The 19,839-nt window shown below is 38.7% G+C and overlaps 1 protein-coding gene across 35 annotated transcripts in view; it reads left to right on the top strand.

Annotated features, from left to right (window-relative positions):
* The window catches only part of CAMK2D (calcium/calmodulin dependent protein kinase II delta), a 124,443-nt gene that overhangs the window by 88,790 nt on the left and 15,814 nt on the right, over window positions 1-19,839 (top strand). For 6 of the 35 annotated variants that reach the window (XM_039551217.1, XM_039551218.1, XM_039551220.1 and 3 more), the window contains 10 exons: window positions 695-778; window positions 1,790-1,884; window positions 2,191-2,313; window positions 2,980-3,063; window positions 3,763-3,805; window positions 7,606-7,643; window positions 9,185-9,217; window positions 13,037-13,096; window positions 14,699-14,740; window positions 17,284-17,332. In XM_039551217.1, coding sequence (XP_039407151.1) covers window positions 695-778; window positions 1,790-1,884; window positions 2,191-2,313; window positions 2,980-3,063; window positions 3,763-3,805; window positions 7,606-7,643; window positions 9,185-9,217; window positions 13,037-13,096; window positions 14,699-14,740; window positions 17,284-17,332 — 651 coding nt within the window. The remainder of the gene's footprint in view (window positions 1-694; window positions 779-1,789; window positions 1,885-2,190; window positions 2,314-2,979; window positions 3,064-3,762; window positions 3,806-7,605; window positions 7,644-9,184; window positions 9,218-13,036; window positions 13,097-14,698; window positions 14,741-17,283; window positions 17,333-19,839) is intronic. The other 29 variants (XM_039551225.1, XM_039551223.1, XM_039551235.1 and 26 more) reach the window with 11 other exon arrangements.

The raw sequence follows: 19,839 nt of genomic DNA, 5'->3' as shown, positions 1-19,839 counted from the left end.
CTTTTTTCCTGTAGCTGTACACTTTATATGTTATCACCGTCTCTCATGAGTTTTGTGGAATCCAGGGAGGTATTGCACAAATGGCATGTGGTCCTTCATGAAAGCCGCCAAATTCTCACCCCTCAGGAATTCCCAAGCACTTATTTTAGGCAAAGATGCCTGAAAGAGCAGGCATACTCACTGAAATGGTGCAAACTGTCAATGGTCATTAAGTTTCTATCCTTTACAGTGTCCTAAGAAAAGGAATATTTATACCTTCGTTTTGCATTTCTGCTCAGAGAAAGCAGCACTGCTGGTCATGAATAAAGGATGAAGAACATGTAAATTTTAAAGGCCAGATTGCTTCAGAGATGCTTCCTGTAAACTTTTGTAAGGAGGTTTCCAGAAGTGGAATGACTTCACAGAAATGAGTTCTGCAGTGGAAAGATCGTATTAGATGTAGCTCTAATTTTGTGTAAAATATATCTCCTTTTATATAGGATACTGTAGCTGCTCCTCTGCTTTGTTCGTTGGTCCCCCATAATGTCAGCATTACCTCTAGGTCATGTGCCATAAAAAACAAATGGGCAAATGAAGCAGGTCATATCCATGGCTTGGGAGATGATGTCCTGGGTCTTGTGGGCCAAGATGAGAATCACTTGCTTTTTGCAGAGCCCATACAGGTTTTGACCAGAGTTGCCTTGCCTTTTGACAGGCTTTGCTGGTACTCCAGGATACCTTTCGCCAGAAGTGTTACGAAAAGATCCTTATGGAAAACCTGTGGATATGTGGGCATGTGGTAAGAAATAACTCTGGAAGTCATATTCAGTCCACTGTAAAGTGTTTTAAGGGTGAGAAATTATGTCCAGGGCGCATTATGTTCTGCATCACCAAATAGGTATTTAATAAAATTCAATATTAATTTCTGCTAGAGGTCATTGGATTTTTTGTTCCTCTACAAGCCTTTTTTTTTTTTTAATTATTTACTAAGTTGTGTTATCATGGCATTGTTGGCCATGTCTACACAACATACTTTCAAAAAGTATTAAATACTGCAGGTGTATCATGTCTCATTAGTTAGAAAACACAACAGTTCATACTGTGAGCTGGACATTTAGTTTTGGTTCACAAGCAGCCTAAAATTTGGTGAGATCAATATACCCCAACTGCAGGTATAATGCAAAATCAAATGTTTTCTTAACTGGAGTACAGAGCATTTACTTTATGATCCAGTTCTCAAAACGGTGCCTTCTTAGGTACCAGCATGTGGCAGCTACCCAGCTGAGAACAGTGGCTGGTTTCCTTATTTTACTTCTACCCACACTTAGTATGTGGTTGTATTCATGGCAGCACTTTTCTTTAGTCACAGGGAATCATCTCAGACTAGTAGGTGGTCTATTCAATTTCCTGTTGACCGAATACAGAGAAATTTGGGTTTCCCAAATTTGCTTTGCATGAGAATAGTTCTAACATAATCTTGCAGACACCAGTACAAGCCGTGATAAAACCAGAAGTAAAAAATGCATTTTTCTAGATTATCCAGAATCATGGAATATTATTTCTCCAGCTAGATCAACGTTTCCAGTGTTCCTGAACTGATGTTGTGTCAAACACTTGCTATTGCCCATGTTTTCTGTAAGACGTTACCTTGTGAACCCCACTTTTACTGTTTTCTCCAGTACAAAGGCGCAGCATTCTTCAGTGTCTGGGATGATACTCGTGAGCCTTCTGTTTTACGTGGTTGTTGGGTGCAGAATTAATTTCTGTTTGTTTCTAGAAAGCCCTTAACACTGGTGTGAATTTTCTGCAGGAGTCATTCTGTACATCCTCCTGGTGGGATACCCCCCCTTCTGGGATGAAGACCAGCACAGGCTTTACCAGCAGATCAAGGCTGGTGCTTATGATGTATGTACCATACTCAGTCTATTCAATTATTTATAATTGTACCTCTAAGCGGTACTTTCCTAGAGGGAAAAGTTAAGAGCTGACAATATGGTGGCATATGAATTTTGCAACATCACCTAATCATACTATGTTAAACAGACAAGAGGCTGTTGTTCCTCAGATTTAGGTAATTTGTAAATGATGATGAGGAAAAGACAGAGCCTTATCGTTTTTAAGCTCCTATTTGAATCTAGTACTGGATCCTTAGGTAAAATTGTGTAAAGATATTGTACAAGACAATATACACCTGTGTATTTTTTTCTGAAGTTCCCCTCACCAGAATGGGACACGGTGACTCCTGAAGCAAAAGACCTTATCAATAAAATGCTCACCATCAACCCAGCAAAACGTATCACAGCATCGGAAGCACTAAAGCATCCATGGATCTGTGTAAGTAATTTCCACAGGTTCAACAGGATCACTTGGCAGACAAGTCAGCTTATGGTTTGCTTCAGCATATAGTGAAGGTGTTCAGAGGATAACTTCCGTCCTTGTTCATGCAGCTGTGTAACTATAAACTGTAAAATTATAATTACACAGATACAGTCAATAGTGGTCTGTATTGAGATCTCAGCTTGGGATAAGATTTTTGAAGAAATTAGCTCCTTTGCCTTTGACTTTGTTGTGCAGAAGTTCCCTGACAAAATTAGTGTGTTATTTTACATTCTCAATGAAAAGAAAGTGCAGGAAAGTATCTTTGAGTTGGATAGTGCTTCACATCTTCATTTCCTTGAAATCATTCAGATAAGCCTGAAATGTGCAGGCAGGAAGTTAAGGGAATTCTGAAAAGTCGATTTGCAGGTAGCCAAGGCTGCTTGTCTGTTCCTGGATCCAGGACTCTTCTCCTGTTCTCAGTATATTCCACACAGTGTCTTTTCAAGTGGACTTTATACGTGGAAAAGGCGGAGTAAAATGAGCACGATGGGATAATCAGACAAGGTAGAAATTAAAGACCCAAGTTGGGGACCATGGGTTGTAATATGTGTGTTGTAGAGTAAACAAACTTCTAAACAGCTGGGTGGGTGCCTTAAAATAATTCTTTTCTTCTTGTCGCAGCAACGTTCTACTGTTGCCTCTATGATGCACAGACAAGAGACTGTAGATTGCCTGAAGAAATTCAATGCAAGAAGGAAACTAAAGGTATGAATGAAAACTTGTGCTTGTGTTCCATGTGCAAAACAAATGGTCTCTGTGCACAGTTTTTCTAGAATATTATTCTTAAATAACCTATTGATAGAAGATCAGCTTTTGTCTTGAAGATACTAAACTTTTCATGAAAGTGAATAGAATTTAGCTTTTTTTTAAAATTCAAAATAATATCAATCCTCTGTATTTAGGCACACTAAAAGTATTTTGTTGAAGGAAAATCCTTAAGGTTATTCTTCTGAATAATAATAATTCAGAAGAATTTTTTTTTCCTGGCAAGACAGGATAACTTTGGAGATGTGAACTTTTCTAATGTGCACCTTAAACTCCTATTCCTCCCTAAAAAAAAAGAATCTAAGAGCAGTAGTAAAGTCTCTTTCATGTTCAGCCATGTGTTTTGAATAATTACTGATCCTCTGAATACTCTTGGCCTGTGCATTACATACTGTCAATTGGCAAATATTTGAGATTAGCAAGATTGCTGATAGGTGTGTAATTAAGATTAAATTACAGTTTATGCACTCATGGCATGGCACGTGAGAGGTAATGCACAGAGAATCCATTCTTTCCAGGTTAATTCAGTAATTGGTATAATTATATATTGGTATATTATTATAATTCCGTTGTGTTGTGTTGGCATTTGGAGTTTTACACAAGTGTGATGCTAATTTGAGAAAATGTGTGTGTACACAGGGGGCCATTTTGACAACAATGCTGGCTACCAGAAATTTCTCAGGTATGTTCATTGAGCTCCAGATTAATGCAGTCTTCATATTTTGATGTCTGTGAAGGCTGAGATCTAATTAGGATTCATTCAGGAGCATTTGAGTATGGTTTATGTTCTTTCCTGTGATGAAGCGAACAAGAATTTAGTCTCTTTGGGCCAAAGAAATTCTCTTGTAAGTGACAGTCTGATTTTTCTGTAGAATTTGAGCTCCTTCCCTGCTTTTTGGTTATTACTTGTCATAAGACAGGCAGTGTTTTTATGCCTATTTTGGTGCAGGAAAATTGAAAGTTATGCGTGTAGCTCCACATGCATAAGTATCAGCAAACAACATTTAGAACTTATATATTTTTATATATGTGAAGAGTCATTCCATGATTCTGTTGCATCCTGTGTTAAAAATACCATCAGTACACATTCATTTCTTTATTGCTTTGCTAAGGAGTAAGAAATGTAGTAATGTGAGTCCTCATTTTCTTTCTAATGCCCAGCAGTGCCTAGCTGGATGTAAGGAGAGTTATTTCCTCCTTTGGAAACAGTTTTGTTCTGATGACTCTGGAGATTTAGATCTTACACCAAACAAGTTCTAATAGCAAAAGCTAAAATACATTTGCAGTTAGCAGAATTAGAATTGTCCTCGGTAGTAGAATTGCCACAATATTGATGCTGTTGAATTTTTCGTTTTGCCATTTGAGATTTCCAGTGAATAGTGAAATAGAACACCAGATTTAAAAATCAGTAATTTTACATATCCTCCTACTCTGTGATGTAACTATTGGAGTGTAACATAAATTACTGTACACATAAAAACATAATAATGCTCTGGGTATGTTTTGAATAATAATAAGCACTGACTCATCCCAAAAAAATTACATAATCATGAATGCAAGAACAACTTGTTCAATTTGCGTAGTACTTGAAATACAATTTCTTTCTTAGTTAAGTTCCCTTCTTTAACACACACCTAAACACAGAGGACTACATTTATCTAAATTACCTTGAGTTAGTGCTTAATGAATTCCAGTGCCTGCCAATTCATTTAAAAGGTGGGAAGGCTGTGGGCTGCGCTTCTTGTAAAAATGAATTACTGTTAAATATCAAACAAACAAATCATTCCTCATCCCTTTTCATAACTGTCACTGTCTATATATGTAAGGATCAAATTCAACTTCCATGAACCAAAAAAGCTGAAGTAGTTTTAAAACAGTATTTCAGCATTAAAAGCAAACAGGGTTTTTGGCTTTTTTTTGGATTTTTTCATCTTGTCATCTCTTGTTTTACACCAGAGCCACTGGTATTTTTTTCTTGATGACATTTTATTTTTTCAGTTTCTTTATTCATTGTATTTCATTGCAAAGCATGCTTATGAAGGTCATTTGTCCATAATGATGTGGTTATAAAAGTGTTTTATTTTCCTTTTTTTTCTTCCTTTTATGTGGAATGTATATTTCTTGTGAGGTAAGACCCTCAGCACGTGAAAGGAACATCTTTTTTCTCTTCTCAATCCAAACTGCTGTTTGTCCTCAATCACTTTAATTTCTACATGTTGTCACAAACCATTTGTTTCCAGTCTGCTTTCTGGCCTAGTAGCGCTGCCTTAGGTTTTATTTATAGCTCTTGCTTGTAGTTGCAAGAAATCTCTCATTGTGGGCTTCATTTAGAATATGCTGATTGCTTTGCTCCTGCAAATTCTTTAAATATTTCATTTGTATGCAGTATCTGTGATTAAAGAAAGATGAATCCAAATACTATTAAAAATACATTTCAGGCCAAACCCAGCAGAGTCCGAGAATACGTCCTGTAACATGCAGTACTGCGTAGTAATCCACCCTGGGCACGTTCTGAAGGACGCACCGGCAGTGCCACACATGCAATAAATACTTGGTGTTACTGCTTGTGGTGCCCTCATTTTACTGCCTCTCATTTAATTGTTTACATAGAACGTGTAGTGTTTGTCAAGCATTAAAAGAGCTCCGAAGTTTCATGCACAAATTTAGCAAAAGGACCTACAGCAGCCTATAAGAATTAATTGATGTTTTCCCATATTTTTAAGGGTGTAAAACAGGCTTTGAAAGCAATTAACTTCTGAGTTTTTTTATCCTTAGGTTTCAGAAATATCTCCTTCCCTTTGCTTTCCCTAAATAAATTCCTGAAGTTAATGGAGTGCCCACAATATTTGTGGTAATGTAAAATCTAAGGCACTCTTGCCTCAGGTCCTGAAAGCACACTTTGCCACAGGGAGTGTTCTATCTCCAAAGTGTGTGGAGAACAATTTGATTTCAATATTACCTTATGTGTTTCTCTAAATAAAAACATGCAGTGGTTCTGCTGTACAATACAGGCAAATTTATTTTTGTTCATTTTTGCTGTAAGACATGGCTGGGTGGGTAGCATTGGCTGATGTCCGTAATTATTAAACTGCATTTGAAGGGCTGATATATTAGTGAAGTGAGAAACATCAGCCTGGCTTCACCTTCCAGGGTTTGTTTCATGTAAACAACATAATAATGGACATTAGTCACTTCTGTACAGTTGCTGAGGTGGTCCTACATTTTCTGTGACGTAAAATGAGCACTTAATACAGTTGTAGCTCGAACATAAGCCACAATTACAAGAATTAGCTTTAAACATAAACCACATACTCAGTAACTCCAGTATCCTCAGCCAGTCTGGGCAGCCTTGGGTGTGCAAGGTCCAGTTGGTTTGGGGTTTGGGGTTTTTTTTTTAAGATAAGGATGCCAGTAATGGTGAGAACTCCATGTCAGGACTGTCTCCCTTATATACAGAACAGCAACTTCTTACAATCTAAGCTGTGGAACACTTTTTGATGGGAAGATTGGGTCATAAACAACAATAAAACCCCAATAACGCCAGGCTTGTTGTGTAATTTATTACTCTTCAAGTCTTTGGCAGTGATTCATGAAGCATTTACGCTTTAGTGAATAGTTGATATGGATTTGGTAGGTCAGCCAGCACATATTTCTGCTGTGAATGTTTTCAGGTTCAGAGCTGTGCTGTGCTTGTTTGCATGTTAGCCTTCTAAATTTAGTAAATTGGAATTATTTGATGCTAGTTTTAAGCGGTGGAATTTAAAGCCTGACACGTGAATAGCGTTATGGCAAATGAAATTTTGAAGAAATTTGATCCGTGTACAGCAAGATTGAGAAAATAGCAGGTTTTCTTCATTAGGAGCTGAAGCAAAGCCTGGAATTCGTTATTATTGACTCATGGGCAGCAGCTCTCTGAAACAGCCCCTCGTTAGCAAATCGTCCTTCCCTTCTTCCTTGCAACTGTGCTGCCCTTTCACACAAGGAGGCTGATGCTGTCATGGTGGGAAGTCCCCAGAGGGGGATTATGGATATCGATACCCTCATTAAGATACCAGTGGGCTCTGCAGACACCTGGTCTAAGTCCCTGCCATCAGAACAATGAGAGACCAATCAGAACCTTTTCACAGTCATATCTAACTATCCCCATCAACAAATAGAAATATATTGCAGTTGAGGAAGTGAATGTATCCAAAGCTGCTGCTTTTACACTCACCCTGCTTCCATTTCCTCTCTGCCACCCGAGGAGCTCTCTCCTTATATAACTACAGTCAACCTACAGCTTTAGTCAATGGAAAAAGATGTTTGATAATCCTAAGGATTGGTAGTTTCCTAAAGATTTCATTCCCCATGCTCAGAGAAGTAAAAGGAGGAAATAAAAGCTGAGAACATACCTGGAGCTGGGAGGCATTGGGGGTTTGCTGCACAGCTGGGGTGACCTCTGGGGAACCACCTGACACTGAAATTATTGGTCTTATTTTACAGCAGCCAAGAGTTTACTGAAAAAGCCGGATGGAGTTAAGGTAGGTTAAACACCTGCTTTCAATTTCAAAAATTCATCTTAGTCTCCACCTATCTGTAACTTCTGCCAGGTTTTAGGATTGTATATTGCTATTTCTTTCCTTCATAGAATCTGTTAGCAAGTGCTTCTCACTAGCTGTTTGGAGTGGTTAAAGTTAGTAGGTGAAGCTTAAAAGTGAAATAAATACTTGAAAAGCCAGCATTAAGTGAGCAGAAGATAGAAAACTACTGGAGAAAATGCTTTTTCTTGCTTTTTAAATGAAGAATGATTATCTAATGAATGACTCAAAGTTGTCAATTACCTTGTAAATAGTGGTTTGGTGGTGGGCTTTTTAAGCATCAGTGTTTACATGCAGTTATGTTGCCTCTGTGTTTCCCCTTGACTTTCCATTAGATTTCGTGTAAGACCAAAAGTGTATGGGTAGGCTTGGCTCCACATGAGGTGTGTTCTGCCAGATGTACTTGCTATATTTGGCAGAACTTGAGGGGTTTACTGTCTCAGATCAGCTCATCCTGACTAAGAGACCTTGTTAAGAAGGGAACATTTTGGCAGCTTTCGTACATGATTTAGAGCTCCTGTTCTCTCGTCACCAGACCCTGCAGGAGGAGAGATGCTTCACAAATGAACATGCTGCATAAATGCTTTGGAGAAAAAAAAAAAAAAAAACCAGGAATAAAAAAACACTCAACAGAAAATATGTTTCATTTTTTTTCTCAGAGGATTCTTGAAGACTAATATAATGCCTCAAGCTTTCATTATAAGATTCAAAAGATACTCTTCTGCGCTGTGTGTTTATGCAGAAGGGTGTCTTTGACCTGAATTTTAATTTTCTATTTAATCTTAATGTCTTAATTTAACAAAGTATTATAAATACTTGCTTGAATACCAGATTCACAGTATATTTGTGCCTGCTGTCTGACATATGCACACTTTTCTGATGAAAAAAATCCCAAGCCTGACCTACAAAGAAATGAGTACAGTACCATTTCAGTGCTTCTCACTGCCAAGCAGTGGATATCCCAGTCACATGGAGAAGCACACATTTGCAACTATTCTATCAGTGCTGGAAAACCCTGAACGTGTTTCATTGTGGAATAGATAAATTTTGTGCACTCTCTGGCCAGTTTTCCTTTTTAAATATCATTCCTCCTACAGGTCTACGATGCTATTTGTTCTATTGCAATCTCAATTATAATATGGGAAACAATGGTTGCCAAAATTTTGCCTAAATTGCACTTGTTGGGATTCAGTTCTTTGGTTTTCAGCACTTATATGTCTGCTGTTAGTCTGCATGGTCATGTGGAGCAAAGGGAGTAAATGTACATCTGGGGAAGTCTGTTTTTGTCATTTCTGTTAATTGGGATGCTGTTATTGAGATACTCCGTAGCATTTTTTCCACCCCTTCCAACAGCTGTAGCTGTCTTTTTCTTATTTAAAAAAAAAAAAGCCAAAAGAGAAATATACTGTACTCCATGCATTGATACTGCAAATCCAACCAGTCACGTTTTCTTCTTTTCCTTTCTCTCTGACTGGTCAATTCAGAAAAGGAAGTCCAGTTCGAGTGTTCAGATGATGGTGAGGATCTTTATCGACAGATTTTTTTTTTTTTTCCTCCTGTGAAACATTCACACTTAGAAATCAAACAGTTGCATTTAGCTTTGTTAACATACTGTGAGAACTGCAAGACTTTAAAGTACAATCTTGTGAATTTTAAGCCTGCAGTTGCTATATGCCATCCACAGAGAATCGTTCAGCCGTTCTTTCAAGCAAGTCTTCTTTTTAACCTGGGGACATAAAAAACCAAAAAAGTAGATGTAACATCAGCCAATGCAGCTGTTCTTAGTAAATAAGAATAGTAACAAAATAGTAATCTTATAACAGCCTTCTCTTCATTTTTAAAACATCTTACTTTAAAAGCTAATAGTATTAATATCATAAAATGTAACACAAAACACATTGCACAGTGATACCGTACTGCATTAATCGAGCCACTGTAGCCCAAGATGCCATACTAAATGCTCAGGAGTAAAAAAGCCAATTTCCCAGCCTTTCCACACTAGTTTTCCAGCCAGCTTCCTTCACAGCTCAGGGCCGTGTCCCAAGATCTCCCAACTGACAGTCTCAATAACTTTTCTTCCTCCTCAACCTGCTCTCCAGTTTTGTATTCATTTGGCCTCCGTGACCCTACATGATAACCTCCTCTATTGCTGTTTATGATGGTTTTGAATGTGACCTTTAAGGTGTTCATGAGGATGGGCTCTGCCTGCTGCTGCCGGCAGAGAGAAGGCGAACAGCCCTCATCCGCACCTTTCACTGGGAAGCCAACTCTCCTTGGAAAGCAAAAGCTGCTGGTCAGGTGTGAGCAGCCTTGCCGTTATGTAGGTAAATCCTCTGTTCCTTGGGGTGAATATAGAATTCCAGTGACAGGATCCACGGTGTCCAAAGGAGGGGCACCGGGAAGGTGCAGTGTGGATGTTGCCAGGATCCCAGACCTGAAGTGTGTGTTAACTTTTTGTTACAGAAGTACCATGTGAAAGATAAAGCCCCAAGATACAGGCTTTGTTTGTTAAAATATTTTCATATTCTATGGAAAAAAGGCCAATAATAATTTCTACAGTTCATGCCCAGCTGTTTGGAGAGAGTGTGTGTGTGTGTGTGTGTGTGTGTCTGTCCTGCACTACTGTCACACCTCAGAGAGTGACTTTTGGCAAGCAATGCAGCACTAAAACGTTCTCTGTCTTCAAACAGAAGGTCACTGGTTAAGCACAAATTAACTTTAAAGTAGCTGTTTCATATGAAATTATTGTAATCCTTCTGGAGTTATTTCCCTTTGCTGTTAAAAATACATGCAAAACGCACCACATGTTCATAGATTAATATGTCTCTGTTCTATGAGAGACAAAACATGTACAGCTTATTGCAGTTTTCTCTCAAAGTTTCAAAGGGTTTTACCAAGTTCTGTTTACGTGGAAGAAATAACTGTATTCTGAATCACATTCTCTCTCTCTGTTCCTAATGAATGCTGGATTCTTGATACCTGCTGAAGAAGTTTTGAATAGATTTCCTGCAGTTTTCAGCAGTAGCTGTAATTAATATTGTTTATTTTCATAGGGCTTCCACCAAGGGACTATGGACCCAAGCCTGCTCTGCTTACTCAGGCAAAATTGGAATTGAACTTTGACTAACCTGTTTTCCTTATGTATTCAACCAAGAGCACTCGTTTGGGATATCACTTGAGTTTTTGTATTAAGCTACTACTGAATAGGACTGTATGAAATCTGGTGAAATCTTCATTTCTTTCCTTATGCTTTTCCTTTATGTCTGTTTGCCTTTTGCTAGGGTCTTTTTATTCGTAGTCTCTCCACGACTACACTGTCACAAAAATACGAATTTGTAGTTATGCTGCTTGATACGCGATTTTTGTCCTTCTTGGAAGGTTTAGTTTATGCTGTCAAGCAGTGTTGTGTTCCCACTATTCTACAGTTCTCCTGTAGAACTTTCATTTACTGAAATGGGTGGGGTTTTCTTTAAAATTTTTTCCTGAGTGAGGAGTTCAGGATTCTGCCCGTCTCAGAATCCCGTAAATATCAAAGCAAGTGAAATACTTGCCGATACTTAGATCTCCCTATGAAAGACTTTATACACAAAGGTGTTTGTTCTCCCCCTGTCCTGACTTCAGACAATCCTACAGCTTATAGCTGTAATTGTGTGTAGAGAAATGAAATTTATTTGGCAATAACTAGGCCAAGTCGGGGCGTAAACACTCTCAACTCAGTAATGACTCATATGTGCTCTTAATGACAATTTCTGTAGAAAGACCATTGTTTAAAAAATAACTGCTCTGCTATAGAGCGTCGTGAACTTTGCTTTTAAATCAAAGAAAATTATTTTTGTTCTATATGGGAAAGTGGTTTCTATCACAAGTATTATTAAATAACATTTGGTGTCGACATAATAACTAACAAAACTACTTTATATTCTTCAAAGCCAGTTAAATGCTGGTTAAAATAAGAAAATTTGCAATCTGTAATTAATTACTGCAAATTCTGTTGACATTTCCATGATTTAAACATACCCTAAGTAAGATTCACTTCAGCTGCAGGCTCAATTCCTGAAATCCACAAGTCAGCTGCCATGCCTGGCCCAAAATAAAATAAACATCAAAAAGTGTTGAGGACATGGAGTCTGTGAATTTCATTTCTTTCTCTTCGGTAAAGTTAATTACAATTTTAGGAAAATCCATTAACAAAACAGCTGCACATTTATTACTAAGTGCTACCACTAGAAGGTTCAGTAGAACTTGGCTTTTTTGGATTGAAGTCTTGTCAGATAATCTGTATCTGTATACCCAGTTCCGCATGATGCTTTGGACTACCCTTGACTGAAATTAGACATGACCAAAATGTACATAATATTTTTTCCTAATTATTGTTAGAGAAGAAAAAACACATCTTTCAAACCAGTTTTACAACACTTGAATTTTGCTTCTTAGTGCATGTATAAAGTGGCTTGCTACATTATTTTCAGTATTTCTGTTCTTCCCCTACCCCATGGTATTAAAGAAAGTTAAATCTTAGAAAATATTTTTAAAAGATCAGATACTTTTAAACATCCTGCTAAGCAGTTTAATATTAATTAATATTTTGTACAGATAAAAGCCAGAAGGTGTAGCACTGTGCTAAGCTTAAGAAGTATCGTGATGACCTATATGTAAAGTTAAACAGAGAGGTGGTGATTGCTGGAGTAAGACTACAGGTACCATAGTGGGAAACCTTGTGCTTCCAAGTCACAGTACCAGCCCAGAGAAGCTGCCAATTATTTTCTGCTAAAATTAGCACCAAAAAAGCTAAAGGGGCACCAGTCTCTTTCTAGCGTCAGTCATATTTGTTCCAAAGTGGAATCAGAAGCCAGTAGAACAAATTAGAGATTCTTGGAGAGCTACGAATAATCAAATATTATTTATGGTAGGGATAATCCATGAGAAATAAAGAACTGTTGTGTGCAATGACTTAACACCATTGCATGTCAGGAAATGGCAGTGGCTATTTAGGACTTCGTTCCAACCCGTATTAGTTCTTTAGTCTTCTTAGACGTGCCTAGCTGCTACTTAAGGGCTCTCTGTTAAGTGTCTCAGATGAACTCATCCATTCCTTACCTAGGCCTTGGTGCAGGGCTCTGACAGCCCTTGGTGAGGAGCTGCCAGCCAGCTCCCAGAGCTAGTGTGTTAGTGTTCCTGCAAGTTCCTGAGTTCATCTTTCTGTATTCTTTATTTCCATATCTATATCTATCTATAGAAACCAATACCTGTCTATAGATGTTGTGTGCAGAGATATAGATACGGTGCCTACCGTGAGTTCTAAGGCCTGTCTGTTTCTGTTTTCTGCATACCTACAGATAAACAACAAAACCAACGTGGTAACCAGCCCCAAGGAAAATATTCCTACCCCGGCGCTGGTATACCTGGCATTTTCCTTCTCGTGCTATCTGGAAGTTTTTGACTGTCTTCTGTTTGTTCTTCCTTTTTTTTTTCTTTTTTGCTTTTTCATGCATTTACTCTGTTTGCTTTCTAAAAACAGGTTTTGGAAAACCTTTTTGTTTGAATTATGCTGTCTTTTTTTTGTGAGGAAGTCCATTAGAGCGTGTTTATTGACAGAAAATGTTAAATGGAAGCTGGATGCGGTAGAGTCGTAGCATTTGTAACTGTAGCTGAATTTTTTGCATGCTGTGCCAGAAAGTGAGTAGAATGCGCTTGGTGTTCCTCTTTGCTCTTTGCCTGATGACTGTTTCCACATTCTAATGCTAACCTTTTGCACCAAAAAAATTTTTTTAAAAACAGCTCTATTATTTTCTCTGCTTTGTCTAAGTTAAAGTATTGACATCCAGGAGAGCTAACAGGATTATTACTGCCATAAAACAGACCTTATTCAGATTTTCATTCCATATTTCCTGAAACTCAGCAGGACTTTGCAAGTCTTCTCTGGGATCAAGAGGCATCTTGAGCTAGAGCTAAACATTTTTTTGGTTTCTCTTCCATTTAAATCAGCAGGAGACATTACTCATTAATAAGCTCTGTTAAGGACGTATTACAAATCAAAGTGATGTTCCTGGATGTTTACTGCAATCTTGCTTTTATTAATAGCCTATTTCTAAGGCACCTGTGTATCACGGGGCTCACCAATGTAAATGCCAGCGCCTAAGTACACCGTGTTGTGACCTCTTGTTTCCCATGTGCATATAAAACTTTGAAAGTGGGGTAGTTCGTACACGTTTGGAGGCATTTTTCCTCTGGAATTTTTTTGAGCAGCTGGCACTGAGGCATACAGTAAGTACTTCCAAAGGCCCAGCCAGCAGGTTGCATGCAGGAGTTTATGGCAGTCTGTTCCCAGACAGAGCTGTGCCCGATGGTCCATGCTGAAAGCGTGCTGGCTAACTGCCATTTCAAAGATTATTGAACCTTTTTTAAAGGGAAAAGGATTTGGGGAAATTACACTCTTAAATGACACAAAGATCACTCTCGCTTGCTTTAATGCAGCTCTGCCAAGGCAGCCACTGGGGGCAGTCCATGCTTTCCAAACCACAGTAGTGTCATGGGGTAGTCAACTCATCCTTAATCCTTATCAATTCCTCTGTATTTCGATTTCATCACTTCATGCTAGTACAAGCAAGCACGATTAAAGAGAAGAGGTTATTAAAGCTTAAAGATTTGTCGTGCCCTGCCTGTCCAGGCTCCGACAGGACAGCACACGGAGCATTTGGTCTGCCCTTGTGCAGAAGAGCCTCTGCAGGTCCCCAGAGCTTCAAAGCCCTGCGTGCCCCGGTCCTGAATAAGGTCTCTGCATGCTGCTGCATTAGGTGAGATGGCCTTTTTTTCTGGCTTGCTGTTGGGGAAATCTGTGTTAGAGACATCCAGTTTCAGCCCCTGGCGACAGTTAACGTTTGTTTTAACTCTTGTCAGTGTTCAGCATTTGTGAGCTGGCTCTTCTTGCACTCCCTCACACCAATGAAAATGTATTTACCAATGGGAACTCTTTCTCTCTTTATTTTGTTCTTGCTCAGGAGCCCCAAACTACAGTAATCCACAACCCTGATGGAAATAAGGTATTCAGAAAGAATCAACTCCATCTTGCTTTTCCACACCACACATCCCATCCACTATTCCACAGCACAATAGGTTCATTCCAAGAATTTGTGGAGGAAAATCTCATTCGTGCAGTTGTTATACCTGGTGTCTCTTGAGGCTGTTTTCATCCATGTCCATCTGCTGTGTGCGCCCTGCTGCTTCTGAGCTCCTGAAGCTCTTGGGGGAGTTGGTAGCAATGGGCAGAGCTCACAGCCCGGCTCGGGAAGCGGGGGGTCTCTCTCATTTCAGCCAAAAATGCTGCAGTCTAAGTGAAACCTAAGAGTGCTGTTCTCAGAGTGTGGTGAGATGATCCCAGCGAGTTTTACGTGCAGTCGTCACCTCAGACAAAGATGTCATTTCAGTTTATCCCATCTGCTGTTTCTCAGCATGCTTATACACCGTGTCGTGACATGTCTTTCGCACAGGACTTTGGTTTTCTTCCATAACATCACTGGGCAGTTTCCAAAAAAATTTCACATTCCAAGTGACAAAGAAGTCTTTTGATTTTTACATGTTTTCTTCATGCTCTTTTCTTTTTCTCATGTATTGTGGTGTTTGCGTTTGGCAGCTGATCCCTAAATTGTGTTTTGTTCTGTTTTTTTCATGCATGGACTTGAAAAGGGACAGGAAATACCATCATTTATATATAACACATGTTCCTAGGTTTCCTGAAAAGAATTTATGCATCAACAAGAGTTTCACTGTTTGCAGTGTTGACTTAATTCCCATCCCATTTATCTAGTCTGAACTCCCTGTGGTTATTTCATAAGAGAAGGAGTGGATCTGAGTGACAAAATAACGCATGCAGACATTCCTCAAGCATGGAAGTGCTGATGGTGTGTGTTGTGCTTGTGTATCCCAATCCTTTATGTCCCCTGCATCTGTCCAACACAGAACTTGTGTTTTCGTGTTACTACTCTTTCAGCTCCCCGAGTTTAAACCCATAGGCCACGAGCAGCCTGTGTTTGGACAGCAGGCTGATCTTTATCACTGAAGTCCACTAAAGCCCAGAAAACCTAGATAAAATATTGGCATGACTACATCTACTTGATTTTTTTACATAATCTCATCAACTAAGATACTCAATGTCCCAAAAGGTCACAGCAAACAAACGATCCACTTAATGCGGAGAGCTCCTCCTAAATTTATCTGAAAGACTGATCCTTGTAGTATGGCAACTGGAGTGGATGCTTCAGTGTTAGAAGCTACATCTGCCCTGTGAGCTTTGCATGGTGTTTACAACTTGTATTTGTGTGAGGTTTTTATTCACTTGTAAGTACTTTATTTAATATTTGAAGTGCTAGAGCATGATACGTCCGTGTGGAGTGGAACGTCTAACACAGCGAGGGCAGGGACAGCATGGTGGCTCGTTCAGTTCTGTTTGTGTGTAAATTAATTCCTCTAGTTTGACTTATCAATGCACATTTGGGTTTTGAAGGTCTGAGTAACGGATTAGCCCTCTTGAACATTCCTTTGACTCAGCCTTGTGAGGACACAGTAAATGAAGGGCACTGGCAAATTTACCTTTTATTATTTAATTGTAAAATCCTTTAAAGAATTAAATATGATAGCAGTCCTGTCTTCTCTCCCAGATAAAAACAGATCAGTTAACCTTTTTTGTTATTGAGCTGCAAAAAAAAAAATTTAATATTTTACTTCTCAAGAAAGTATGGAGATAAAAAAACCATCCCACTTAAAACTTTCCAGCTCTCTGAAGCTGTTAGATTTGACAGTGCCCTGTTGAATTTGCCCATTATATTTCATGTTTCTGGTAATTAAGGAAAGACTAAGATACAATATCCTTGCCTTTTTAAGTGCGATGGCTTAAGAATAAACTGTCTGATAGATGAGTCATTCCTTTGCATGACTGGTTGGTTGAAGAATACTGCTACAAAGATGCCTTAGTTTGTCAAAGTTTTTACCGTATGTTTATCAATTCTCCATCTCCTTAAAAAAAAAAAAAAACAAAACAAAAAAAAACCACAAAACCAGTATAAAAATGAAATAATCTGATTCAATATGCTTCAAGTCACTGTGAGACTTCTTTTGAATATACATTGCATAAGTCACATGAACAGGAAATTGATTGTAAATTGTAGCTTGCAGCAGCCTGCATATTTAGAAGGTGGAATTGGAATGGAATGACTTATTTTGCACAGTTGGTTTAATCACTAAGCTTAAAATGGCAAGCTCTCCTACTTGGCTGAGGTAATTCATACATTTCAGATGGACTTTGTACAGCTGGATGTTAAAGAAAAAAACTTTCCTGTACATTCCTGTGAAGTAAAAGCATCAGAGTGCAGGAATTGTGTTCCTGTTCCCTCCTGTGGAGAATGGCAATGTTTGACATCCATTTCAGGTGGAAATGTCTCAATCGGTGTGTGACCATTTGTTTGTGAATGACATCCCACCCCGCTTCAAGGCTTTGCATGATTCCTGTAACTAATCCTGTCCTTTTCCGAGGCACGCAAATAAGGCTTGGCTTGTTTTATACATTCGACTCATATTTACTTCTCAACAGGAATCAACAGAGAGTTCCAACACGACCATCGAAGATGAGGATGTGAAAGGTATGATTTTAAGCTTGAAATGTTTGGAGAAGCAGTAACGTGAGTTTCGTGGTTGTATTTCACGTAGGTCATTAAACACAGAAACCCCTAATGTATCTTACAGGAGAATAGTATTTTTCCTTTTGTAGAAGAAATTACTTTTGATATGTTTTGGACTTAACTTTAACTTTTCCGATCCCAAAACACCATTTCCCAGGATGTTTTGGGATTAAGAGTGTAAGGTTACTGCTTTTTAACTAAGATATTAGTTCCAGTAATAATAGAAGTAGATTACAAATGTCTTAGTGCTTTGTAGCTTTTACTTAGTTTATGTTTAGCATGCATTTGTGTTTTGGGTTTGGTTGTGGGGTTTTTTTCATGTCACCATTTTTATTTTTCTTCTGTTCAGATGCCAGTGTATTTTTTTTGTTTTCTTTTGTTCTGTCCATACACTTATTTTAATCTTCTTCTATTCTTAAAAAACTAACATCAAAACTTTTCGTACAAATTTAGTTTTGTAGTTTCACAGATAATGTTTTTGTTTCCATTTTTTCCCCCTCTAAACATTATGCTGTGATGCTAACGTACCTACTTTAATAACATTGTTTTAAAGTGCTAAAGGCTTGAAAAAGTGAGTATTAGGTTTGTGTATCTCTGATTCACAAAAAAGATTGGCTTTTGGCCTCAAAGAAAAATGGTATATGTACAGGTGATAGTAAGATAAAACAGGGAGAATGGATGCAACGAAGTAGTGGTGGTTTGAGTTAATGTGAAAGGAGAGAAGAATTACAGGGATCCGCAGCTGGTGCGTTGGAAAATACAGTGTAATTTACCTCTAATCATAACAGTTTGTATTTCTTCCTTCAAACTATTTTGTGCAGTTTAACAACTAAGCTTATTAAATGAATAATTAAATTGTAGGGCCTCTGTGTGATGATATAATGTGGTGTTACTACAGTAGGATTTTTAGAAAATTCTGTCAGAAGCTTAGCACACAAAATTGTACCTCAGGGGGATACAACTACAAGGAAAAACAGCAGTGAAAATAATTGGCCTTATTCTTTTACACGATTCTGCAGTATCACAGTTAAGGGCGGGTTGGATGGCCGTAATATACGGTACTCCCAAAACACAAAAGGGGGATCTTGCAGTAAGCACAGGTCTGAGGAACAAGATACTGCTTGAGTCTTTCCCTGCACAGTGTACAGGGATTTCATTTTCTGTTCATTTAAACGACAAATATAATCTCCCTCTTATTAATTGCTTGGGAACTTGCTTGTTTTGCACTTTTTAATATTCTTCTCACACTTCCCATCTTTCCACTGGAGGCTGCTGTTCATACTGTTTTGTTATAAATTAAAGCTAACACTGCCCCCAGGGTCTAATTTGAAGATTGATTCAGGGAATAGGCAGTCCTGCAACCCTGACACCTATTACAAGCTCAAGCTTCCTGCTCTAGCAAAGCACTTACGAAAGGTTATTTCCCCCTACACCAAACTTGATTCCTGGATGTATAGTTTGTAGGAGAACAGTGAGAAAGCTTTCTCTTGTCAGCAACAGCCACTGGAGATAAAATACTGATAGGGACAATTGGATTTCAGAGGTAGGAGAGAGAATTCTCCAGGTCCTTACACGTATGCTCAAGATGATCAAGACGTTTGTCGCCACGTTTGAGACCTAGAAGGAGTGTTTTCCACCTTAGATGATAAAGAACATTTCAACCTTTTTGCTTTTCTTTGCAGCATGGAGTACAACATTGGAGGAGGCTCTGTGCTTTCCAAGAAGGAGCGGGGGGCTGTGGCTGGAACTGAGCAGTAGTATTAGTATGGTTTATGGCATTGCAGTGTGAGGCACACCTCCCAGGGAATGGCGTGTGGGTTGTGCGCGTTACTCCTGCTCCCAGCATCCCAACGCCGTGCTGGACCGCACAAACAGGGCCAGGGCTCCTTCCTTCGTGCAGCCCACACAGATGGAAAACATCCAGCTGTGCATCAAGGGCTTTGTTCTTTGTTACTGATTTGCCTCTTTGCAGAGGTGTGGCACACGGGTCTGTGTGGGGTACAGCATCCCCAGCACACTCAAGTCTCGTGTGCGCTGTGGAAAGGGGTGCACGTGCGTGTCTGTGCCAAGTATTACAAATGTTAGGATTCATTAAGAAAGGGAGCAGTTAAAAATGTCTTATATCACTTATCATAAATATGTCTTCAGGATCAAATTCTTACCTCCTGTCTGTCACAGATGCGTAGAGCATTCTCTCATGTCAGGATTTTGCCCCGTTTTCACTTTTGAAGGCAGGTATTTAACTTCAAGACAGTAAAATCAGGCTTCTTATTTTTTATTTACTGAAAATCTTGGTATCTGTAACTTTACCTTGTTTGTGTATACATTTACCTCTTTTAGGACTGGAATATATTTCTTTTACTAGAAACAGTGCTTCGCAAACAACAGTGAGCTTTAATAACTCAAGGATTAAGCTAATTCTATCATTTGAGACTGAAATGAATTGAAGCTGTAGTTCAGGTTCCTTG

Source organism: Corvus cornix, chromosome 4 (genome assembly GCF_000738735.6).
Source record: "Corvus cornix cornix isolate S_Up_H32 chromosome 4, ASM73873v5, whole genome shotgun sequence".
In the NCBI taxonomy this organism is placed as follows: Eukaryota; Metazoa; Chordata; class Aves; order Passeriformes; family Corvidae; genus Corvus; species Corvus cornix.
Note: the sequence above shows the minus strand (reverse complement) of the source record. Positions and strands in the feature narration are given on the sequence as shown.